The sequence below is a fragment of the Anabrus simplex genome, chromosome 2, assembly GCF_040414725.1.
Source record: "Anabrus simplex isolate iqAnaSimp1 chromosome 2, ASM4041472v1, whole genome shotgun sequence".
Lineage (NCBI taxonomy): Eukaryota > Metazoa > Arthropoda > Insecta > Orthoptera > Tettigoniidae > Anabrus > Anabrus simplex.
This window is the reverse complement of record NC_090266.1, coordinates 585,866,512-585,893,530: the sequence shown is the minus strand read 5'-3', so window position 1 is coordinate 585,893,530 and position 27,019 is coordinate 585,866,512. Positions and strand designations below refer to the sequence as shown.

General features: G+C 37.4%; 1 protein-coding gene across 5 annotated transcripts in view; it reads left to right on the top strand.

Annotated features, from left to right (window-relative positions):
• Positions 1-27,019, top strand: part of stac (C2 and C2B_Munc13-like domain-containing protein staccato) — a 338,745-nt gene that overhangs the window by 276,127 nt on the left and 35,599 nt on the right. For all 5 annotated transcript variants that reach the window (XM_067140968.2, XM_067140967.2, XM_067140966.2 and 2 more), the window contains 2 exons: positions 14,026-14,235; positions 22,064-22,376. In XM_067140968.2, the coding sequence (XP_066997069.2) occupies positions 14,026-14,235; positions 22,064-22,376 (523 nt within the window). The remainder of the gene's footprint in view (positions 1-14,025; positions 14,236-22,063; positions 22,377-27,019) is intronic.

Below are 27,019 nucleotides of genomic sequence, written 5' to 3'. Positions count from 1 at the left end.
AATATAACACAATATCTAAGATTGTATATTAGTCTTTGGGTATAATTTGTTTTATGATGGAATTCTTCTCACATGTATAAATTATTTACAGTTTGTCATATGCAAAAAGGGGCAACATGAAAAGGAACAAATAATGGGATAAACACACTGACAGGACAGTGTAGAAACATGGAGAAAAAGAAAGAGAGGACAGGGACACATATGAAAATATAGGACTAGGACAATCTTCAAATCTTCATACACTGTCATTTTGCTACAGATTGGCTCTCTTCGTCAGTCCCAGTTTTCCTTCAATTAATTTCCCCTCAACCTCCACCAAGCTCATTTCTGCTTCCCAGCTTCATCAGGAGGGTAGGCAGGCATTCCCATCACTGTGGGACCATCTTAACAGATCTTTAGTCTCGATGTGGGAAGTGTCAAATAAGGAGAAAGTTGTGCAGACAACACAAGGGTCTCTTTGAAACCTCGATCAGTCTCCTCATGCCAAACCAGTCCCATATTCAGAAGTTCCACATGACTCTCAAGATCTTTAAGTGTAACAATCCAGAATGTTCCATTGTTTCCAGCAAAGATTCTTTCATAGAACTCATTTCAGCACTGGATGACAAACATCTTCAATCCTGTATACATTCCCGTGCCTGGTACATTTGTGACATAGGTCATTTTCTGGAATGGTCTAGCCACTCTTCTCAAACCCCTCACCTCAAGATAGCTTTACACCATTTCTTCCCTCTTTGAACCACTGTTGTCCATCTCCTACATCCATATTGGACAAAATATTCCAAACAATTCCCCATAGAAATCTTGAATGCCATCTGCTTTACTTCCCATTATGATCATTCAAGAGGATCCCTCTTGTTGGATTCATTCATTCATTTACACTACTTACCCTACATAGCTGAACTTGTGGATATTTGTAAATTTTACCACTTATACTATGTTTTCTGGACCATTGATTTTAGGATTGAAATTTGAGGAAAATGTGTTTTATCAAGGAATATTACACTTTAAGCACAGACAAAATAAGTTACTATATTGTAAAATTAAATAACAGCAATTCATCTTTAGTCTTCAATATATTCATTTTTACTGCCATACACAATGTCCTAATTTTCACTTCCCTAGACCTAATACCTGATTCTCTTGTTTTCACCAATGGCAAATAATTTTTTTCCATAAGTGATTGTCTTGTCCAAAGTGTTTTTCTGCTACTCAATTGCCAATTTTTGTATGTTGTACAACATCTAATTTAAACACTATACTATACAAAAATCTTTTAACAGGCGGAGTGTGTAACTTTTCAAAACAGATTACAGCACTTTTCACATCTGCAAGACTATAATGTAGCTGTCAGTCAGTCAGTCAGTCAGTCAGTCCCCTATTAATTGTTTACCTCAGATTTGTATTTATTTATAATTGTTTACCTAGCTTTTTCTTTAATATTTTCATGAACTTGAAAATTTATCGAATATATCCCTCGATAATTTATTCCAATCTCTTACTCCTTCTCCTATAAATGAATATTTGCCCCAATCTGACCTCTTGAATTCCAACTTTATCTTCATACTAGCAAGATACCCGTGCTTCGCTACGGTATTATACTGACATTTATAATTGAATGCTTATTGTTTTAGATATATAAACAGCCGAAATTCGCGATCTGACTCGTTTTCTGCGAGAATCCACCAAAATTCCCGATCTGACTGGTTTTCTATTATTTTATGGCACGTTTACTCCCATTTTTAAATCTTCCTTTCCAGCAATCGATTTTGTACATCCCGGGCTATGCTCAGGTATTCCTCCCGGTCAGTTGGGTCCGTAAATCTTTGCCATCTTTTCCTATAATATTTTTAATATGGATAAAATCCTTCAGGAGATCCGGTGTGCTGTCATATTGGGTGCCTTGGCAGCACTGAACCCGCGGCCGGACTGCATTCTTAGTCATTACCCGTCCAGGAGCCGTTTTCAGCGCGGTCCGCACATTTGACGACGGTCCGGAATATTATTATTATTATTATTATTATTATTATTATGTGTTGCTGGAATGGCTGATCACAGGGAAAACTGGAGTATCCGAAGAAAAACCTGTCCTGCCTCCATTTTGTCCAGCACGAATTCCACATGGAGTGACCGGGATTTGAACCACGGAAGCCAGCTGTGAGAGGCCGGCGCACTGCCGGCTGAACAACGGAGGATCCTTATAAGTACATTAATAACAGTAAAATCAATTGGTCTCACCTCCTTCTACACCCCACCGCCGTTAAGTTTATTTACCGCAAACCCCCCCCCCCCAGAAAAAAATTAAAAGAATGCTTGTTTCATTATGTTTAAGGGAGATTCCAAACACCAATGTTCACGTCTATTACCTTCAGTTTTGAGATATAAGTATCCCCATAAAAATAATTTACTTTTTTTCACTTCATTTCACAATAATCCCCCCTCCCCTAAGTGATTTTTCCCACAAAAAATACTTGTTTCTTTAATAGTAAAGGATCTTCTAAATACCAATTATCACAACTCTAACTCCTTCAGTCTTTGATTTATGTGTCCTCATTAAAAAGGAATTCAACTCCTTTACACTCCCACCCTCCAAGATGGTTTCCCCACCAAAACGCGTTTTTTTTTTTTTAATTTTTAAAGGAGATCCAAATACGAATTTTTCACGTCTGTAACAACTTTAGTTTTTATTAGATGTATGTATTGTCATACAATTAATTGTTCAATTCTTTCACCCTCCCCCCCTCCTTCATTGGATTTTCCGAGAATAAGTGTTTCTTTACTTTTAAAACAGATTGCAAATATCAAATTTCACGTCTGTAACATCTTCATTTTTGAGATATCAGTAGCCTAATTAAAAGAATTCATCACCATTTTCAGTCACTTTTACTACCCCCCCTCCACCCAAATGGTATTTCCGAAAACTAAAAATACACATTTCTTTATCTTTAATAGAGTTAAAAAATACCATTTTTCACTTCTGTAACATGTTAAGTTTTTTAGATATACTGTAAAAATTCTCATTTTAAAATTTCACTCCTTTTGAGTTCCCCTTAAGTGGAGTTTCCAAAAACAAATCATCTATATTTCTTTACATTTACAGGAGATTTACACCCACTTTTTACGTCTGTAACATTTTACGTTTCCAAGATATTCTGTAGATATAGTCTTTCAAAAATTCACCCCAGTTTGTCACTCCTGTTTAACCGCCATTAATTGGCTTTTCCAAAAACTAAAAAATGTGTTACTTTATTTGTAAAGGAGATCCCATATGCGAATTATCAGTTCTGTAATATCTTTCGTTTCTGAGATATGTGTATCCTCATTAAAGGCATTCAACCCATTTTTCACCCTTTTACACCCCTCCTATTAGGATTTACAGGAAACAAAAAAAATACGTGTTCCTTTATTTTTAGAGGAGATTCTAACTAACAATTTTTACATCTGTAAATTTTAAAGTTTTAAGATGTAGACATTCATTTTAAAAAATTCACCCCCCTTTTCACCCCCCAATATTTGGATTTTCAAAAAACGAAAAAATACGTGTTTCTTTACTTTTAAAGTAGATCCAAAATACCAATTTTCAGGTCTGTAATATCTTCAGGTTCTGAAATATAAGTAGACTCATGAAATGCATTCGACCCCTTTTTCAACCTTTTCCACCCTTCCTACTAGGATTTTCCGAAAACAAAATATACGTGTTTCTTTATTTTTAATGGAGATTATAAATACCAATTTTTACATCTATAACCTTTAAAAGTTTTGAGAAATAGATACTCATTTTAAAATATTACCCCCTTTTCACCCCCCGCTTAATTGGGTTTTCCAGAAACAAAAAAATACGTGTTTCTTTATTTTTAAAGGAGATCCCAAACACTGATTTTCAGGTCTATAGTATCTTCAGTTTCTGAGATATAAGTAGCCTCATTAAAGGCATTCAACCCCTTTCTCACCCCCTTTTCACTCCTCCTCTTGCAATTTTCCGAAAACAAAAAAATACGTGTTTCTTTATTTTTAATGAAGATTCTAAATACCAATTTTTACATCTGCAAACTTTTAAAGTTTTGAGATATAGATACACTCATTTTAAAGTTTCACCCCCCTTTTCACCTCCTTAGCGACGGAATATCCAAAAATCCTCTTAGTGAGCACCTACATCTTAATATGAATATATCCCCAAAATTTCATTTCTTTATGTCCAGTAGTTTTGGCTCGGCTAGATGAATCAGTCAGTCAGTCAGTCAGTCAGTCAGTCAGTCAGTCAGTCAGTCAGTCAGGACAAGTTCTTTTATATATATAGATTATAATTTTTCCTACTTTTATAAGCTCCACTCAAGCTTATTCTTCTACTTATGTCATTCCACGCCAACTCACCACCGACAGCTCGAAACATACCACATAGCAGAGCATCTAGTCTCCTTACTCCCAAGTCTTCCCAGCCCCAAGTTTGCAACATTTTAGTAACACTGCTTCTTTGTCGGAAATCGGCCAGAATGAATCGTGCTGCTTTCCTTTGAACTTTTTCCAGTTCTCTTATTGAGTAATCCTGGTGAGGGTCCCATACAGTGGAGCCATACTCTAATTGCAGTCTTACCAGAGACTTATACACCCTCTACTTTACATCCTTACTACAACCCCTAAATACTCTTAAAACCATGTGAAGAGATCTGTAACCTTTCTTAACTACTTCGTTAATACTATTACCCCAATGAAGATAAAGATCATTCCTTATATTAACACCTAGGTACTTGCATTGTTCTTCATGAGGTACCATCACCCCATCAACACAATAATTAAAACTGAGAGGACTTTCTTGGTGGAACTTACAACTTTACTTTTCATCCCATTTACATTCATACCATTGTCTATTGTCCATCTCACTACATTGTTTAAGTCCTCCTGCAGTAGCTCACAATCCTACTACTCATTTACTACTCTATACAGTATAACATCATCTGCAAATATCCTTATCTGTGATTCCATATCTTTACATATATATAAAATAACATGTCCTAACTGACTGACTCATCATCTCTGAGCCAAAACTGCTTGACATAAACAAATGAAATTTTGGGCATATGTTTATATTAGGGTGTTAGTGCTCCCTAAGGTAGGATTTTTGGATATTCCATAGCTAAGGGGGTAAAAAGGGGGGTGAATTTTTTAAATGAGGATATCTATATCTCAAAAACTTAAGTTTTCAGACGTAAACATTTGTATTTGGCATCTCCTTTAAAAATAAAGAAATGTATATTTTCTTGTTTCTGGAAAATCCCATTAAGGGGGGGTGAATAAAAGGGGAAAAAGGGGTTTAATACCTTTTACGATGATACTTGTATCTCAAAAACAAGATGTTAGACATGAAAATTGGTATTTGGAATCCATCTTAGGGGCTGAAAAGAATAAGATAAGAAATGATTAAGGGTTTTAAAAACCCACACCGTTAGATTATCATCCTGGGTCAATCCTCTACCCAGACGCTAACATTTTTGGAGACAAGCCAACATGTCCGCTCGCCATCACTTCCATAGACAAAGTACATTCCATCATGGCTACTATTTGTTGTAGCGAGCCAGCCGCACACTGATTGGACAAGAAGTGGTAGGAGGGGCGTCCTACTTAGCTCGCTACCGCGAGATCGCAGCACACAGCGGGGACCGTAGAAATAAATCCGCCGGGCTGAGTGGCTCAGACGGTTAAGGCGCTGGCCTTCTAACCCCAACTTGGCAGGTTCGATCCTGGCTCAGTCCGGTGGTATTTGAAGGTGCTCAAATACGACAGCCCCGTGTCGGTAGATTTACTGGCACGTAAAAGAACTCCTTCGGGACTAAATTCCGGCACCTCGGCGTCTCCGAAGACCTTAAAAAGTAGTTAGAGGGACGTAAAACAAATAACACTATTAACACTAGAAATAAATCCATGTTAATTAACAAATATGTGTGTGGAGCAGAAATAAAACCCATGAGAAATGAGCAAGTCCACAATCGCTGGTAATACGGGAGAAATCATGCGTGTTAATAAGTCAAATGAAAATAATTTCCACAGCTAAAGAGCCAGGTCAAAAACTTTCTGGGAAAGGAGTTTTAAATACATAATACTGTAACAAGCGACAGTGTGTGAATCAGGGTGGGTTTTACAGTACCTGTGATTAGTACCACTATATGAGTGACACCATAGGCGGGCGACACCATGGGTCTGCTTTGCCTGTGATCAGTACCCACTATGTAAGGAACACCACGGGATAGTATGAGCCCTGTGACTAGTACACCTATGTGAGGAGCACCATAGGTTTGCGTTGCCTGTAAGTGGTGCCGCAATGTGAGAAACACCATAGGTCTGTGTTACATTATCTGTGAGCAGTACCATAATGTGTAGAATACAACGAGTCTACGCTACTTTTGATTAGTACCGCAACATGACAAATACCATGGTTCTATTTTAGTAGCGACAAGTACCATTATGAGGGGCTGATGACCTGGATTTTGGACCCCTTTAGACTACAGGCATTATCGATTCAGGATTGTGCTTTAGGAGCAGTCCCTTGGTCAGTAATACTATTGTTTTGTGCCAGCTTCTCTACATGCGAGGCACTGTGGGTCGGATCCACTGATTGTTTTAAATTCATATCCGTCCATTCATTCTTTATGCTTTGAATTCTGGTCAGTGGATGATTTTGGACTTTTAAATTGTCATTACATTTCATCTCATTTTGCACCATTAGGAGCTGATGACATAGATGTTAGGCCCCTTAAATAACAAACATTGTCATCATGATCATCACCACCATCATCAGGATTTTTGGTCAGGTGACTACAGAATTATCAGCTCAAATCAACCAGGGGAAATATAGGAGTTGGTTTAATAATGAATAAGAAAATAAGGCAGCGGGTAAGACACTATGACCAGCATAGTGAAAGAATTATTGTTGTCAAGATAGACACCAAGCCAATGCCCACCAATACAGTGCAGGTCTACAGTATATGCCCACTAGTTCAGCAGATGATGAAGAAATAGAAATAATATATGAAGAGAGAGAAAATTTAATGCAATATGTAAAGTGATGAGAATCTAATTGTGACAGGTGACTGGAATGCATTGGTAGGCCAAGGAAGAGAAGGTAATACAGTAGGAGAATTCAGATTGGAACAAAGGAATGAAAGAGAAAGTCAGCTGGTTGAATTCTGCACCAATCATAATTCAATCCTTGCCAATACTTGGTTCAAACACCACAAACAATGGCTGTATACTTGGACAAGACCTGGAGACACTGGAAGGTATCAAATAGATTTCATTATGATTTGGCAGAGATTCAGGAACCAAATGTTGGACTGCAAGACTTTCCCAGAGGTAAATATGGACTCTGACCACAGCTTGTTGGTTATGAAATGCCATCTGAAGTTGAAGAAATGAATGCATGGAAATGAGATGTAGACAAGGTGAAGGAAAAGAGTGCGAGGGATTGTTTCAAGGAACATATTGCACAAGGACTAAATGAAAAGGCTGAAAGAAACACAATACAAGAGGAATGGACACTCGTGAAGAATGAGTTCAGTAGGGCTGATGAAGAAATGTTAGGAAGAAAGGAAAGATAAACTAAGAATCAGTGGATAACTCAGGAGATACTAGACCTGATTGATGAATGATGAAATTACAAGAATGTATAAAATGAGGAGGGCACAATAGAATACAAGCAATTAAAGAAAGAAGTGGGTAGAAAGTGCAAGACAAGTAAGGAAGAATGGCTGAAAGAGATGTTCCCTCTGAATTACAGATTGCCTTTTGAGAAACAAGCATCGTATGATATAAATTTCATCATGATCTGTATTGACAAAGATTCACATTAATAAGAAATTAAAATGAAGTTCCACCTATTCAATACCATTTCATATGATGTCAATTCAGCCAGGGACTAAAATTGACAAATAATGGGGTCAAAACCAGTCCCATTTTATAAGTGATTTGACAATGATTTGACATAATATTAAATAATATTTAATTATATTTAATAGAAGGAAGTCCAAGAGAGGCTGAACACCTGGAATGAACATTTGAAAGCACACGGATTAACAATAAATAAATCGAAAACCGTTACTATGTCTGTCAACAGGCAGAAGAAGAAAGGTAAAATAATGCTGGAAGGTACACAACTGGAAACAGTAGACCAATATAAATATCTTGGATGCATCATTTCAAGTGATAACAGAATACAGCATGAGATTAACAACCGCATTAAAAAATCAGCTCAGTTTTACCATCAAGTTCGGAATCTCCTCTGGAACGAACAAGTTCCCTTAAGATCAAAGCAGATTCTATTCCAATCATACTTCACCCCCATAATAACATATGGCCTAGAAACCTGCACAACAACCCAACAAGTGGACAGCAAACTACAAGCCGCAGAAATGAAGTTCCTACGAACTATGGTACAGAAGACAAAAAGGGACAGGGTAAGGAATGAAAGAATAAGGGAGCAAGCTGGTGTGTACCCATCCCTGATTGAAAAAGTGACAAGGGCCCGTTTGAAATGGTTTGGCCATGTCAAACGAATGGACGATGGAAGGACAGCAAAACAATGGCTACACACAGTCGTGGCCGGAAAACGACCGGTAGGAAGACCTAGGAAGAGGTGGCTGGACCAAGTGAAAGAGGACATAGGCACAAGATGAATCAGCTGGGATGTCGTCTTGAGAGAAGAGTGGCACATGGACAGACAGAAGTGGAGAGTGCTCGTAAACCACACCCGGGCAATTGGAGTGGAAAACTGATGATGAGGTGGGCATTAATTTTAATTTCTTATTAATGAAAAATCAGCATGTTGAGGTTATCCCATTTAGTGTGTAAGATGCATGATACAAGAAAAGTGCCATCCAATTTTTGGCAGAATATTGTCATCCCTATTCCCAAGAAAGCCGAAATTTGAAAACTACCTCACCATTAGTTTAGTATCTCAGTCCTGCAAAATTTTAATATGTATTATTCACAGAAGAATGGAAAGACAAATTGAAAAAACTGAGTTGGGAGAAGATCAATTTGGCTTCAGAAGAAATGTAGGAACACTTGAAGCAATCCTGACATTACGTCTGATCTTAGAGAACTCAATTAAGGACAAGCCACGTACATGACATTTGTAGATCTAGAAAAGGTATTTGATAATATTGATTGGACCAAGCTGTTTCAGATTCTGAAGGAGATCAGGATCAGATACAGAGAACCAAAGAATTATCTAGAATCTGTATAAAAATCAGTCTGAAGTGATCAGAATCAAGGGTTTTGAAAAAGAAGCAGTAAATCAGAAAGGAGTGAGCCAAGACTGAAGTTTGTCCCCCGTCCTTTTCAAGAACAGGCAGTAAAGGAAATCTAAACTCAGATTTGCTGATATTATTTTATCTGAGACTGCAGAAGAACTGGAGCAATCTCTAAATGGTATGGACAGAGTCATGGGGAAGGAGTACAAGATAAATAAATAAGTTCAAAACAAAAGTAAGAGAGTGCATTCGAACAAAGTCAGGTGATGTAGGAAACATTAGATCAGGAAATTAAATCTTAAGGCCTGTGAAAATCCTAAAATCTACAATTTTCATCCTGTAACCATAGAATGTTGATCATTCTGTATCAATATGATACAAAATACAAAGTTTCAAGTTTCTATCAATAAAAGTTTTTGAGATATTAAAAAATTTAACAAAATTTTTAAAACTTTTCGATGTATTTATAAAATGCTCTTCAGGCCAAACAGCTCAACAGATCTGGCTGAAAATTTTATCTCGATTTTAAAATACTAATATAGAAAAAGTGATGTGTAGGTTTTGACAAATTTTAATTACACTAAAAGAAAAAAGTCATATAGGCATAACTCAGTTTTTATATTTTATGATGATCATGGTGAGGGGGAATCAGTTGCTTCTGAACTATTGCATATATTGTAAAATTTGCTCATCATTTTGTTATTCTGTTGTATATGAAACTATCCTAAGGTTTCAAGTATATTGGTTGAAAATTGTGGCATGAGGAGGAGCATTTTGAATCTTAAAAAGTGCTGGAAAAACATTCTGTGGAAAATGATTGAAATTTTAGAGGAGAACAATTGTACAATATCTGAATCTAGTTGAATTCAGACTCCCCAGCACCATATATTGGACACTCTGCTGCCTTCTTCCTGGTCTCACTAGCAGTTTTTGAGAGTTTTAGTTTCCTTCAAGCTGTTTCGAACGCTTGTCGTACAGACACTCCACTGTGGTCAAGTCTAGACTTGTCCCCCATTACACTTATTTTCTGTCCTGAGCTGCTAACTTAACACCACTAACACCACCTTTTAGTTTCTCACATGCTTCACAACCCATGTTGAATTCAGCATTGCTGATGTTACAGCAATCTCCAGTTTTTTCCTTTGGGCACTTAGCCCAAATTACACTGTGCAATGATTCATTGGCATTCTGTGTTTTACCTACTGTGCAGCACTCTAAAATCTCATTCGAAGCAATTCTTTGATACAACAGGTATTATTGTACATACTAATTGTGGAGGTAGTATAGTCTTCATGTTGCTACTGTCATGTTTTGGTGAATCTATGAAAAACAAAACTAAAGATATTTATGAGAATAGTGACAATGTGAGGCAATGCCCACTCACGTGGGGTCATTTAAATGGCCGCTGAGGGCGTTAAACGGCTAATATTAAAATATAACAAAGTGCAAAAAGAAAGTACAATGTATAAAAATGGAAAAAATACTTTTTTATTTATATTTTTACTATCATTTTCATCAAATTTCAGATACATTGCCTTAAAGGAAGTACCGTAAAGTGGGATAACTTCAGCCACTGATGAATAGCAACACTTATTTTCTCCTGCCTCCTATACTGAAAAAGATGAACCACTTGCAACAGCTAAAATGCACATAAAATAGAATGCTCTATCAACACTCAGTAATCCAGAGAACATTAGCAGGCTCATTATCTTGCCTGGTAACAGCAGAAAACAAACTGTTCTCTAGCCCCAACATTCTATTCTTCATTCCAGTGGTTTATTGGGTCAAAATATAAGTATGTCTGGTAATTGATCAACACAATTTGATGCATTTTATTCAAAAAGGTTTTTCAGGGAATAGTTTTGTGATGAAAGTTTTCCTCTTCCGGGGTAACTTCGGCCATGCCAAGAACATACAGGAAAACATTACATGATCGTGGGTATTGTAATTACAATCCTGTTTACGTCAAGAGCACTTTAGAAGAGATTAATAAAGGCACAATAACAATAAATGGGGAAGTTTATCCTGACAGGAGGAAAAAGACGGTTCCCATTTTCAATGATGAATAGACGGATATCAGTTGACATGGACGATACACATTTAAGAACTTGATTGACAACCCAGATATTTTCTAAGACAGTGTATTATGAGGACAGTCTATAAGATTGCTTCTTTTCAGATCTCCTTTCCTCTCCATACAATTGGGCTTTATGATTTTCTTACCTTTTATTTATTATCTTTTGTACCATTACAAATATTTATGCAGTGCAACATATAATTTGTAATATCAAACAATGCTTGCATGCCTAGGCTAAATAAAATAGTTTCTTCTTTGGGGAAAATGTGAATTTGATCACTATATATCTGTTTCACCATAAATCATTTTAATTTTTTTGTGATTGTTCATACTGGGCATTCTTCAGGTTTTCAAAAAATATTCACGGTGGCCGAAGTAACACTAGATCGAAGAAAACTTTGTTTTTTGAGTTATTTTTATGGCGGCCGAAGTTACCCCGAAACTCTGGCCACTCTTTCGATAATCATAATTCATTACTGAATAACAATTAGAATTATGTTCATATTTAAAAATGAAGAACAAACATGACATAACTTATGTTATATTTTTCAGGAAATTAGAGGGACCATTTCACATTTTAATTTTAATTTTAAAAATATACGAGAAAGTGGCCGAAGTTACCCTGTTTTACAGTAAATGAATATTGTTACAATTAATGATTGCAGTAGTAAGGAGGAGATAAAATGCAGACTGGCACAAGCAAGGAAGGCTTTTCTTAAGAAAAGAAATTTGCTCTCTTCAAACAATGATATAGGAATTACAAGTTTTTGAAGACTTTCATATGGAGAGTGGCATTGTATGGAAGTGGAAAAAAGAGGTTAGAAGCTTTTAAAATATGATGTTACAGATGAAGGCTGAAAGCAAGATGGGTAGATAAAATAATGAATGAAGGGATACTGAATCGAATTGGTGAGAGATCGATTTGGCTAAATTTGATGAGAAGAGGCAGAAGGATGGGACGCATCTTAAGATACCCAGGATTTGTTCAGTTGATTTCTGAGGGAAGTGTAGGCAGTAAGAATGGTAGGTGTAGACAAAGGTATGAATTAGAGCTTATGTAGGATATAGTAGTTACGTAGAAATGAAAAGATTAGCACAGGAGAGGGTGGCATGGAGAGCTGCATCAGACCAGTCTGTGGACTGATGACTCGATGACGACAACAACAACAACAATGTATTTGGATTTGTTGACAGATATTAATATGTTGGTGATAAATTCTTAATTCTGTTTATTTTTTAACCTGTTTGTTTCAACTATTAACTTTGTCTAAATTGTTCGGCGGAAGAGGGCTCAATTAGAGTCAAAACACGTAGGCTACTGCTTGTGAATGTCATATATACTGATGGAATAGATGGATGAGATTTTGTGATTTCTTTATAAGAAATTTTGCCTAACTATATTGTAAATCAATACAGATCAAACCATAGAGTTTATCACTCTGAAAAGTGGTGGCAAAAGGGGCTCTGGTTAAGATGCAGCAGGTCGTTATGCTACTTAGGTTCCAGAATGGGTAAAAAAATAAATGCAATGTAAATTTCAATCTTATACCAGTTGTATAGTATCATTTTGAAGTAATTCCGCATACTGTATATCAGTTGACTATATGTGTAAGTAGTACAGGAGATATTATAAGTAGAATTTTGTAAACAATATAAGTTTATTAAGGATGAGCTGTGTGTTTAATAGAAAAAATTGTTAGCGTAAATTGTATAATATTGTATTTTGGGAAAATTTTCTTCTGTTGTTAATTTAATATTTAGTGCTTGACAATAATGTATTTTAGTATACCATTTGCCACCAAGGTAGACACATCATTTACAAATAAAGAGATTTTGATTTGATTTGATCACATGTAATTCATTCAGGATTATATGGCAGCTCTTCTGTAAGATTCCTAATCAGGCCTTCGAAAATTTCCTAAGCTATATGAACGTTGACAAACGTGTGTGGTAATGAATGGAGAGTATTTTGAAGGGCAATCGAGGAAATTTGTTTGCATCTTAGTTTGTCTGTCTTCTGATATCATTCATCAAACTTTCTAGACACATCACCTCTAATTAGAGAAAAGAAAATTAAATTGAATAAAGCCAAAGTGTTGCTTAAATTAGGTTGTTATGTGTTAATTTCATGTTTATTCAATAATAGTGTCCTTGATCTTGAAGTATAATTATGTTTAAATTTCAGTAATTTAAGTCATTTCAGTAATAATTCATCTGATCAACATGAAGTGCTAAATTGATGAGAAATCAAATTTCATGTGTTTGTGTACAAGAAGTGTACAACTTTATTTGCATACAAGTAGTACACTTTTGACTTGAACTGTGGTGGAATGGTGGAAATTTAGAGTAAAATGTGAAGTAGGTACCATGCTTTTACAGTTTGTTACCAAATCCTGCTACTAAAATTTTGTCAGGCAGATTTCAGCTATTAATGTTTTGATCTTGTTTTTTGTCTTTGGACTTCTCGCACACAGGTTTTAAACCCGTTATTAATAGAGGTTCTTTGTGGGATTTATCTGCATTTGAGAGAAAGAAACTTCCAGGTACCGGTAATACAAATGGAACACTTGATAGGTAGTCAGTACAACTGTAACATCTGAGCAGATGTAATTACCACAGTGAATGTTATAACTTTATTTGTATGCTAACCTTCAATTTTATGTCTATGGTTTGCTCTTAACCTTTATTAATTCTTCTGTCTTTCAGATGACACCTGCTATTGACAGATTTCTAGTTGAAGGTGCTGAACTACTTCACCAGGATAATAACTGTATTGACAGGTTGATGAAATATTTGGATGATAATTTGTCTACTCTGCACTCAGGACTGAATGAAGAGAATTTTGATCGTATTTTGGCAATTATTTGGGAAAATTTATCTCACCTTCTCAAAAATTTAGTCCAAAATAGCCTGGAGGTATGACATTTCATTGTTAAGTAGCATATAGAAAACTTTAATTTTACATGCCATTCACGGGGCTTGAAACAGGCAAGCACAACTGCATTTCAGTTGCTAATGGAAGTCAAAAGTTATTTAATTATATATATGCATTTGAAAATGCAAAATGATTGTGTTTTAGCTACTGTAAATCTTGTGTTGCAGAGAGAAACAAAAATCTCAAATTTAAATTCTGTCATTTATTAGCTACAAACAGATTAATTGAAATTTGTATAATCTTAAGAAAACATAACTTCTCAGATTTCCTGAATTCAATGGTGCTTACCTGTCTGGTATGAATTGCATTTATTACCCATGTAAATTCTTATTCTTGAAGAACAAATTCAGAGTTTCTATAGAGAACTGGTCTCAGCCACTATAGCTTTATGTGACAGAAACATTGTATGCATATTTCGTAACACAAAAACTGAGCATAATCTTGTATGGAGGAGCCAGCATTAATCTTTGTCTACTTTGTCCTGTTCAGTGGTCTGTTGTAATAAAATATTTCTTATATTGTTAGGGGTCTGAATAATTGTGGTAGGTTAGAGAATCTGAAGAGGGAAATGGATAGACTAAAGTTAGATATAGGTGGTATAAGTGAAGTACATAGGCAAGAAGAGCAGATTTTTGGTCAGGCAACTACAGAATTATCCACACAAAATAAAACCTGGGAAAGACAGGATTTGGTTTAATAATAACTAAGAATATAGGGCAGTGTGAAAAGTGAGGAAGTTGACTGGTTGAATTTTCCACTAATCATAATTTTTAGTCCTTGCTAATACTTTGTTAAAACACCACGAACTACTGTGGTAAATGTGGACGAGACCTAGAAAAACTGAAAGGTATCAAATAGACAACATTGTGATTAGGCAGAGATTCAGAAACCAAGTCCTGGATTGCAAGACCTTACCAGGAGCAGACATGGACTCTGACTGCAGTTTGGTGGGTATGAAATGCTGTCTGGAGTTGAAGAAATTGAAGAAAGGAAGGAATATAAGGAAATGGGATCTAGAAAAGTCGAAGGGAAAGAGAGTGAGGGATTATTTCAAGGAATGTGTTGCAGAAGGACTAAATGAAAACAGTGAAGGAAACACAAGAGATGAAGAGTGGAGAGTAGTCATGAAGAATGAGGTCATTAGGGCTGTTGAAGGAAGTTTAGGAAGAAAGGCGAGATCAAGTAAGAATAAGTGGATAACTGATAGAGATACTAGACCTGACTGATGAGTGGCAGAAGTATGAGAATGAAAAGAAAAATGACAGAAAAGAATACAAGCAAATAAAGTATGAAGTTGATAAAAAGTGTAGGACAGCTAAGGAAGAATGGTTGAAAGAAAAATGCAAGGATGTTAAAGGTTGTATGGTTATTGAATATTAAGAGCTCAGATGGAAAATTACTTCTAGGGAAAGAAGTCAAGGCAGAAAGATTGCGGGAACATATTCAACATTTGTATCAAGGGAAGGAAGTATATGATACGGTTCTGAAACAAGGCCTGATCAACTGAGACCCAGATTTTTTAGGTCAGAATTAGATAGAACACTGAGAGACCTAAATAGGGACAAGGCACCTGAAATTGATGACATACCCTCAGAATTACAGAATTCCTTATGAGAAACTGGCATGGTGAGGCAGTAGTGTACAAGATGTATTTATGTATTTTTGCATGTATGCTGAGCAAGTTGGCCATGCAGTTAGGGACATGCAACTGTGAGTTTGTATTTGGGAGATGGAGGGTTCAAACCCTCTGTCAGTAGCCCTGAAGATGGTTTTATATGGTTTCTCATTTTCATACCAGGCAAATACTGGGGCTGTACCTTAATTAAGGCCATGGCCACTTCCTTCCCAACCAACTTGTAAAATAAAAGAAGAATGGTATGATACTGGAGAAGTGCCATCCAACATTTATACAGGATGTAATACCTATTCCCAAGAAAGCAGATGCTGACAAGTGTGAAAACTATCGCAGCATTAGTTTAGTATCTCACGCTTGCAAAATTTTCACATGTATTATTTACAAAAGAATTGTTAGATAAGTTGAAGATGAGTTAGGGAAAGATAAGTTTGGCTTCATAAGAAATGTAGGAATATGTGAAGGGTTCCTGATGTCTGTTGGATCTTAGAAAACAGAGTTAAGGAGGACAAGCCCATTTACATGACATTCATATATCTTGAAAATGCATTCCATAATATTTATTGGACCAAGTTATTTGAGATCCTGAAGGTAATAGGGATCAGATAATGAGAAAGAATTATCTACAATGTGTATAAAAATCAGTCTACCGAGCTCGATAGCTGCAGTTGCTTAAGGGCGGCCAGTATCCAGTATTTGGGAGATAGTAGGTTCGAACCCCACTGTCGGCAGCCCTGAAGATGGTTTTTCGTGGTTTTCCATTTTCACACCAGGCAAATGCTGGGGCTGTACCTTAAGGCCACGGCTGCTTCCTTCCCACTCCTAGCACTTCCCTGTCCCATCGTCGCCATAAGACCTATCTGTGTCGGTGCGACGTAAAGCAGATAGAAAAAAAAATCAGTCTGTTGTAATAAGAATCAGGTGCAATGAAAGAGAAGCTTCAATCCAGAAAGGAGAGAGGCAAGACTGCAGTTTGCCCTTCTCCTTTTCATTCATATAGAACAAGCATTGAAGGAAATCAAAGAAGAACATGGAAGGGGAAACACAATCAAAGGATAAGAAATCGAAACTGAGGTTTGCTGATGATATTGTTATTTTGTCCGAGTTTGCAGAAGATCTGGAGAAATTGTTGAATGGAATGGACACAGTCTTGGAGGAGTAGTTTATGTATGCCTACCCCTTAGTCCCATTTGGAGGAGGAGTACAAGATGAAAATATATAAATCCAAAGCAAAAGTAATATAGTGCAGTCAAATGAGGTCAGGTGATGCAAGAAATATTAAGAGTAGGAAATTAAATCTTGAAGGAAGTAAATTAATATTGTTACTTAGATAGTAGAATAACTAATGATGCAGAAGTAAGGACATGAAATGCAGACTAGCACAACAAAATAAATTTGCTCACTTAAACAGTGTTGTAGGAATTAGAAAGATGTTTTGAAGACATATATCTTGAGCATGGCATTGTATGAAAGTGAAACATAGACAGTAACTATCACAGAAAGAAGTAGAATACAAGCTTTTCAAGTGCTGTGTTACTGCAGAAAGTTGAAGGCGAGATGGGTAGATCGAAAGAGAAGTGGAGATAGAATGATGGATCAAATCTTAAGACACCCAGGACTTGTTCACTTAGTTTTTGAGGGAAGTGCAGGTGGTAAGTAATAATAATGTTATTTGCTTTACGTCCCACTAACTACTTTTACGGTCTTCGGAGACATTGAGATGCCGGAATTTAGTCCTGCAGGAGTTCTTTTACGTGCCAGTAAATCTACCAACACCAGGCTGTCGTATTTGAGCACCTTCAAATACCACTGGACTGAGCCAGGATCGAACCTGCCGAGTTGAGGTTAGAAGGCCAGCGCCTTAACCATCTGAGCCACTCAGCCCGCTGCTCGTAAGAACGGTAGGGGTAGACCAAGGCATGAATATGACAAACAGTTTAAAGTGTATGTTGTTTGTAGTAGTTAAGTAGAAATGAAAAGGTTAGTATTGGATAGGGTGGCATGGAGCTGCATCAAGAGTCTATGGACTGATGACCCAAACAACAATAATACAGAGTGAACAAAAACTGCTGTACTTGGAGGTCGGCATGCGATTCCTCATCCCATTGCAAGACAAAAGTTTCTGTAGCCAAATCGGATCTGGTGCTGTTGGAAAACCAAGTCGAAAACGAGAAGCTGGCAACACTGTTGCATCCTGCAGCGTATCAGAATGTAATAAAGAAACGTGCATCATCCCGCTCTACCGTACCGGCCGTCGCAGCTCACTGAGTAGACTGCTGGGTTATCAAACCCACATGCACTATGGAGCTACAGCTCGAATCTACGTCAGGTTTTTTTGTCTTTTGTGTGTGTGTGACGTCACGTCCCTAGTTCCCATTGTGTAACTGCATTTGTAAGCATGATATCCTGTTGTCACAAGACAATAGTCGAACACATGACAGTGTGATCCATTCAACTGAATGCATGAGTCGACTAACCACGTGGTGCACAATCATAACTGGTCCTATCAAGTGCATGTAAGGCGGCTTCCTGATGGAGTACACAAATGGCGAATACGTTGATATGCTTTTAGTGTTGGGTGCGTCCAGTAACCAAGCTTCTGCTGCTGCTTGTGAGTATGCAGCACGGTACCCTTAAAGGCTCTATCCCGTTAAGAATGTTTTTCGTCGCCTTGAGCAATGCCTGCGGGAAACCGGTAATCTTCGTCCACAAGTAGTGGAACCGTGGGAGGAGTGCTTTTAGGACCTTACCTATTGCCAGACAAGTTCAGTGTGCCCCGCTATCATAATGTTTATGGGCAATACTTTCCCTGATGCTTGAGAAAACGTTCCACTTGGTGTTCGGTGACAGCTATGGTTTCAGCATGATGGTGCACCACCACACTTTGGAATGACTGTGCATAACTGGTTAAATGAAGCGTTTCCAGGGAAATGGATTGGTCGTGGAGGTCCAATGTTCTGGCCTTCACGTTCCCCCGACCTTAATCCACTAGATTTTTATTTGTGGGGACACTTAAAGGAACATGTTTATAGTACTCCACCCATGGATGTAAAAGACCTAATAGCTTGCGTGCGTGCTGCATTGGCAATGGTGGATGCAGATGTGTTGCGTAGGGTCCGGCAAAGTATGCTCCAGCGAGTGGCGAAGTGTTTGCAAATGCAAGGGGGTCGCTTTGAACATCTGCTGTGAAGTGAACGTTGCTCGTAAATGTACATACTGGCTCTGAAGATAAGACTGGATGTCACACGTATACTATGGAATTTTTGTGCGTAGTATAATGGACAATCCAGTGTAGCCTACCTACTGTACTGTATTATGTTTCCTTGTACCGCATTGGATAGAGACGTTACTGTATCCACTATTATGTTCTACGTATTGGCTTTATTTGTGCCATGGAGGAAACAAAGTGGTCGTTTACGTCTGTAAGAAGTCCATGTTATGTTTAAATGTTTAAATAAAGGCAACTGTAACGGTAAGACAAAACATAGTGTATTGCATAGTGGAGGTGTACATTGGATACAATTTGATACATTAACTGAAAAAAATTGGCACGAATGCAACTCAAAACATCAGCGCATCCACACAACCGGCATTTATGGCATTACCTCGTCTCACTGAGCTAATGAGACAGCTCCCGCAGAGCGCAAAGTTCATGCGACCTGTGCTTGGCAACGCTGCATGCCGTTACAGCATTGCCAGAGCCTCATTTCTTAACTCGCATTTATATTTAAACCTATTGGTGGAACTAGGTTTTGCAAGATAAACTTTTGTTGTGAATTTTGACGGGTAACCGCATGCCGACCTTCACATGCGGCATTTTTTGTTCACCATGTGTATACATACACAAAGTGGTATAACATGTCCTGCTGAAGGAGGAAGTTTCATATTGCCGAGTCAGTGTCTCCACTGGTGGTGAAATGCCTCCTTCCTTGTACATTCTTCAAAGTTGCTGGGTTTCAGGACTGAACTGTAGAGTGGGCAGTGTAGGTGCTCCTAACAAATAGTAGCAAGATGGTTGACTTACTGTCACCACACAATGGTTTTGTCATCTAGGATGATTTATAAAATCAGAAGGTACTTTTCCTTGTATGGCAGCCTTCAGTCTTACCAGTGTCTGGCAAGAGTTCAGAACTGACAATTACCCTCATCGAAAGTTTCAACAAAATAAATTGTTCAGCATTCCAGAAGACTGTCCTTAGAACTTCATCTACAAAAGTCATGTCATATTTCTCTACCTGGAGTGAAATGCTGACCCAGTATTCATCTCTATGGTTTCTATCAAGGAACTGCTCTTCTTCTATTTGGTACTGCATGAAATGCTACAAGATTATTTTCATTCCCTGAGATTTAAGGACAAGAATGAGTTAACAAGGCACTCACCACAGTAATATAGAATGTAGGGGATAATTCTAAGAGTTTATACATGACTTACATCCAGTTCATCATTACATCATTCACTGTCAAGCATCTCTTATATTTAATCATCTCATGAACTTGTGTGGTGTTCCCTCAAGTAACTGTTAATGGCCATTTGGGTCTTAACTATCCTTCTTGAAACTACTGGCGCCATCAATGCACTTTCTGCTTCAGTGTTCACCTAGATTATAAATTTCTACCAGCTTGTGGTGAATTTTGGTAGAGTATATCAGACATGCTAACTCGTAGTGAACAAAAGTTCCTTCTCTTTTACCTATAGTTCCAGCTGGCCATACACTGCTAAACTTTTACCCTCTTCAAAACAGTAATACACTGGTGTCACCACTGCCACACGTCTCCCCCTTATATCATCTATACGACTTGGAGAAATAATATTATGGGAATGAAGTTCTGGTGGAGTCCGACTCGTTGGCTGAATGGTCAGCACACTGGCCTTCAGTTCAGAAGGTCCCAGGTTTGATTTCCGGCCGGGTCGGGGATTTTAATATTTTCTGATTAATTCTCCTGGCTCGGGGACTGGGTGTTTGTGCCCGTCCCAACACTCTCCTTTTCATATTCAGACAACATACCGCATTACCTACCACCAAAGAAACACGCAATAGTGTTTACATCCCTCCATACCCTATCAAATGGCAGTTCATTTTCCAAGTTATTGTACAAGAAGTCTCTGGTCCATCAAATGGTTGAGGGACCCATTAAAATACTGGATGCAGTTTCGGGTGAAACATTGGGAACTAGGAACCCAATTGGACCATGAACTACAACCCTGGAATATTTAATCTGCTTTCATTGAGATGCCAGACATGAAAGCCTAAGCTGTTGTGCATGGGACATGGTTACTCCCGTATGTCTTAGGCTTGCTGTATACACTGTTAGCTGGGAACATGGACAAAGTGATAGCCTAGCATACTCATAGTTCCAAAGTAAATTTTTGGACTTGTTGAGTGATTGGATAGTCTTGGTTGCACAAGTACAAGGAAGATGTATTTCATAGTAAATAACTTACCAAGCTCGATAGCTGCAGTCGCGTAAGTGCAGCCAGTATCCAGTATTCGGGAGATAGTAGGTTCGAACCCCACTGTTGGCAGCCCTGAAAATGGTTTTCTGTGGTTTCCCATTTTCACACCAGGCAAATGCTGGGGCTGTACCTTAATTAAGGCACGGCCGCTTCCTTCTCACTCCTAGCCCTTCCCTGTCCCATCATCGCCACAAGACCTATCTGTGTCTGTGCGACGTAAAGCCAAAAAAAAAAAAAAAAAAAAAAAGATTAATAATTTGACTTTCAAGTCCCTTTTTGAGCTGTTTCTCATTGTCTATGATTTGCAACATTACTGCAGGAACTTGTACCACAAAATATTATGTTTTGGTGTGAGTGAGTGGGGTGTCTCCCTCTCTTTTCTGTAATGTACCCTAGCATAACTATATCATGTTATTGAATGTTCTTGCAATCAAGAATTAAAATCTCTGTATTATATCTGCCGTTCTGAGCATTCAGGTGGTATTTAATTGCAGTGTTTTTGTTATACCTCATGTTCTGAGTATTTAAGTAATATTTAATTGTAGTATTGTTTTGTTTGTTGCAGTTTCTGTTTCTTAGAAACCTACAGTATCTCACTATTAACATTATCTTGCTATTAACATTCTGCAGTTCCTGAATGTTCTTCGAAAGATGAAGAGTTTGTTTTTCTAGTGTTAAACATTTTAAATGGTGACTAAGATTGTAAAATTTCATTTTCCAGAAACGAAGGCCACCATCGTTTTATTCAAACCTTCATGAAGCGTTGAAAATTCTCGTAGGTTTCTTCAAACATGGGGATGAAAAGAATAGCACAGATGACTCTCCAGTTCTGAAAGAAATTGAAAGTCTTTTGTCATTGCATGGTATGGATACTTGGGATCTCATTCACCAGTATCATCTTCAAAGGTTACAAGAACAGCAGGTAATGGAAACAGCGCAGCTTGGTCTCCTGACAGTCAAAGCTCAATTTGTTGAGGACTTGCTAAGGATATACATTATGAATGCAAGAAATCTTCACTCCATGGACAGTAATGGTGAGTGTTTTCAATTCTACTGGAACTTGTAGATAGAATTCAATAAAATTACTATTATTGGTCACATTGGGCAAGTGTGGATCATATTAGCTTGATTTGAGCCACTTCTGGGCTTTGATCCTCACCCAGTACCCCTTCGTTCTTTCACTCTGCAGTCTCTCCTTTCTTCTGACCATGGTGCTTGCTTGGACCCAGGATCTATAATTTTTGGAAACTGTTAGTGTTTTTGCTTTCAACTTGTAAGCCTTCCTCTTGCTGACTTCAATTCCTTGTACTACAAATTTTTCAAGTCTTCCTTCACCTCTTGATGCCAGCACACTGTATTTTTCCTGTTCTCAAAAATCCTTACTGCCTGGTTGGCAGTCTTCCTGGGTCCATTCTCTAGATGTGTCTAAAGAACATGGCTCTCCTCTTCCAGATTTTGTCAGAGATCTTTTCCATCCTGAGGTACAGTTTGTGATTTCTTTTCTTTCTGTATGATCCCTCCTCTGTTCTTTGGGGTTCCAGTATCTTCCTCAGAATTTGTCTCTCCACCAGTTCCAATTTCTCGAACAGTTATATTTTTGTCAGCAGAGTTTTGCATCGATCAAGATCATCTTGTTTTAGGTGTTTATAGTTATACCCTATCTGAAATTACCTAGGAGTCAGCAATAACAACTCTGGCCACATGCACATTCCAGTACTACTTGTGTAAAGACATCAGTCAAGAAGTCAATCGATAACTAGTGCAAATTATTATTTATTATTATTTATTTATTATTATTTATAAGTTTCTTATCTATTACAAACTAGTGCAAATACCTGGAGCTAACAGAAGAAAAATACAGCATTTATACAATATCAACATGATATTCAGTATGATTCTAAAGATTAGTGTACTCACCAATGTACCCAGTGCAAGAAAGAGAGGTTACTCCCCCTACATAGTGTTGTTTACGTTTATTACAAAGAGTGCTTGTTCCCTATCCACTCCTTTGTTTACATGGCCTGTCTGCTTCCTCCAGCAAGTCAGTGCTTGTTCTACATCAGACATTAGAGATTTACTTCTTTGTCTGTGGTCCTAAGTCAACTTAAAGACATCATATTATGACAAGAAGATCATTACCATAATTTTTGTTATTGTATGTACTTTAATGTTGTTATTCCTGCAACATTGTCTTTGTCTGGTATCCATATGTTTTAGTTTAAAGTAATAAACTTCATTATGGTTCCATATTGAACTGAAATCACAAAAGTTGAAATTTCAGTGAGGGTTCCACCTTTTCAATGCAAGATGTATGTTGTACCGGATAGTGTTGACAACATTTTTTTAGTCAAGGGACTGGTTTCGACACATTTCTGAGGAGTCATCATCAGCCTAAATTACAAAACTAGCAAAATACGTAATAGGTTATAACAACAATATTTATAAACATAGTGACACAAAATTATTTTGACAACAGTTTCACATTTAAAAAATTGAGGGTTTTTATAAAATATTTGGCGTGTTTCTGCAACACGTATGCACACGTAAAAGTCTTCTGTGTATGTCGTACATTCAAGTGTGGTGATGTATTTTTACAACACATTAATTGTGTAATAGTCTTCTTTAGATGAAGCACTTTCAAGTGCTAGGTTAAGGATGTGATATAAACTTGGTGTACACATCTTGTTGGACACACAAAACTACTCCTCTGTATGGTGTCAGTTAAGAACAAAATAGCAGTGCTGTTGTTGTAATCAGCAACGTCTTCCAATACTCTTGTTACAGGTACGTAATTAGGTGGTATGTTGTTTAACTGTAGGCTAAGGTTTCTCAGTCCAACATGGAATTTGTGAAGCCTGAAGAATAAAATAAAAACAACTTAGTGTAGATATGAGGGCTTAATGGGCCAAGGCAAAAGAATGACCTGTGTGGTTAAATGTAGAGGCTCACCTTGCTCGGTGTGCTGTGTAATTTACCGTGTGGAGAGGAGATGCAAACTAAAGCATGTAGGCCTGGCCAGAGGAAGTAATTGGGAGTGGGGAGGGATAGCGGGAGAGGGAGGTGCTTAAGGCGGATCAGAGGGGCAATATGGTGGGGGCTTGTAGCGTGATAGGGTATTGTGAATAGCGTGAAATATCGAACGCCTGTTTGAAACTTGGATGTTTCTAGATAATTAAAAAGTCAAAGAGGATATTAGCTTTTTCCAAAATTTCATTGAGGTTAAAATTGGGATTAAAAAACTGGTCGAAATGAATAAAGCAGTTCTCTGTAATGTCAAGAGTGGAGTCTTTGCTATGTTCCTGATAATTTCAATGTCCTGATCTATAGTGTTGACCAACTGCCAGAAACCTGTTGTATTTGATGGCATTGACATGCTCCATATATCTAATTTTAAATTTTCTTCTGGTCTGTCTAATGTTGTTACATTTGAATCGGTAGACACCTGACTTTAAATTTGAATTTATTGATGATTCGTTCTATGAACAAATTATCGTATCCATTGAATTTGGCAATGGAGCGGATAGTGTTCAATTCTTTGTTTAGGTTTTCTTTAGATAAAAGTATTTTTAAGGCTCTGTCTATCAAGCCATTATAAGTAGCACACTGATGTGCATTGGGATGTGAAGAATCCTTTCTAATGGTAGTCATTGTTAGAGTTGGTTTCCTATATATTTTATAATTCAATGAGGAAGGTAGTCTGTTTATCATGAGGTCCAAGAAATGTAATGCTTTTTTAGATTCAGATTCCAAGGTAAATTTGATATGGGGGTCTAAATTACTTAAATAATTAAGAGTGGAATTTGCATCAGCAATTCTATCGTCAAGGATAACAAAGGTATCGTCTACATTCCTGGCCTAAAACTGCAAATTATTATGTATTTTGCTAATTTTGTAATTTAGGCTAAATTGGTCCCTTGAATAAAAACATGTTGTAAACACTACCCTGTGCAACATACACTTTGTATTGAAAAGGTGGAACCCTCACTGAAATTTAAACTTTTGTGATATGTTTTAGTTATCACATAATCTGTTCAATTTTTATTTGGCTGAAGATGGCCACTAAGTGGCTGAAAATAGTTCCAAGACTGATGTAGTATCTTTTACTTGATATATTGTATTGAAAAGGTGGAAGCTCTTGTCAATTTATTTCTTATATACAAAAAACAGTCACACAGCAGTAAACAGAGTTGTTTCCACATGTTGGCTGGACGTTAACTAAATGAGCAGCAACTAAATGATACAATGACTGTTCTGCCATTGATACCTTCTTCTACTACTACTTTTTCTTCTTTCCTAGTGTTTAGTCCTGAATTGGTGCAGTGTCCGCTTTTAAACATACCATCCTCCACTTCCTGCAGTCAAGGGTGTAAGCTTCAGTGATGCCTACAAGATGCACGTCTTCCTTGATGCAGTTGAACCATCGTTTCTTGGGCAACCTGAGGATAGAGAAACTCCAGGATCAAATTAGAGTGCTGTAGCATCTCACATTTTCTCTGGGATAGGTGCCACTCCCAATCACCATCAGATGTCTTCATTTCTGACATGGTTCAATCTTTAATACACGAGTATCAATTAGGAATTTAAACTCAACAGCTTTTTGAAATGAAAAGTGAACCTAATGCATTTGGATGACGTACATATATGCAGAAATAACATTTGTAATGCTTTACCAAAAGGTACACAGTTAAAACACTTTTCCAGTGTTTTTATTGTTTACTTTGCACACAAAGTACATCTTGTTGATTATTAATATCAGTGCCCCTTTTTGTGACAGGTTGTTTTCTATCCTCTTTTCTAGATATTTAAATTTCTCTACTTTCTTAATCCTGTCTCCTTCTACTGTCATCCATCTGGGTGTTGTTTCGATGTTGGTCATATACTGTCTTTTTCTCAAAGGAGATCCATAGGCCTGCCTTATTTGCTTGTTCCTGGAGCTAGGCAGTCTGGTTCCATGTCTCATCTATTGACACTGACAGAGCCACAATGTCATCCACAGTGGCTAGACAGTAGACTTCAATTCCTCTGTTCTTGTATCCCACTCATATACTGCCTATTTCTTGCATTTTCTGGTGCTACACTCTAACACTCTAATTGCCTTGTCAAGAACACAATTAAATAGAAGGGGAGAAAGTTCATCTCCCTGTCTTATCCCTGTTTTAATTCCGAAGAATTCTGATATTATCCCCATGAAGTTGACCTGGGATGTTGTCAGTGACAGTCTGTTTAATGTACTCTCTGGTCTTCCAATCTAGACCCATTTCTTCTGGATATAGATCAGCATTTTTTTACCTCCCACATCATAGTCTTTTTTGAAGACCATAAATGTGAGCATGAATTTCTTGTTCTTCTGTTTTGATATGCAGTGATCAACTTCAGGTTCAGGATCTGTTCCATACATGACCTGCCTTTTTTAAAAACCACTTTGATATTAAAAATTTTTGGTTCCAAATGGTTTTCTGCTCTATGGTATATAGCAGAGCCTTTGAAAGAATCTTACACATCTCTGGTGATAATGATATTCCACTTTAATTATTGATGCCTGCTTTTTCTCCTTTTTTTATGAAGTCCGTATATCAACACTGATGTCCATTCCACTGGCAGCTCCTCCTCCCAGATTTTGTTCAGGATTTTCATCAGCTCAACGATCGCTCTGTCGTTGACATATTTCCAAAGTTCT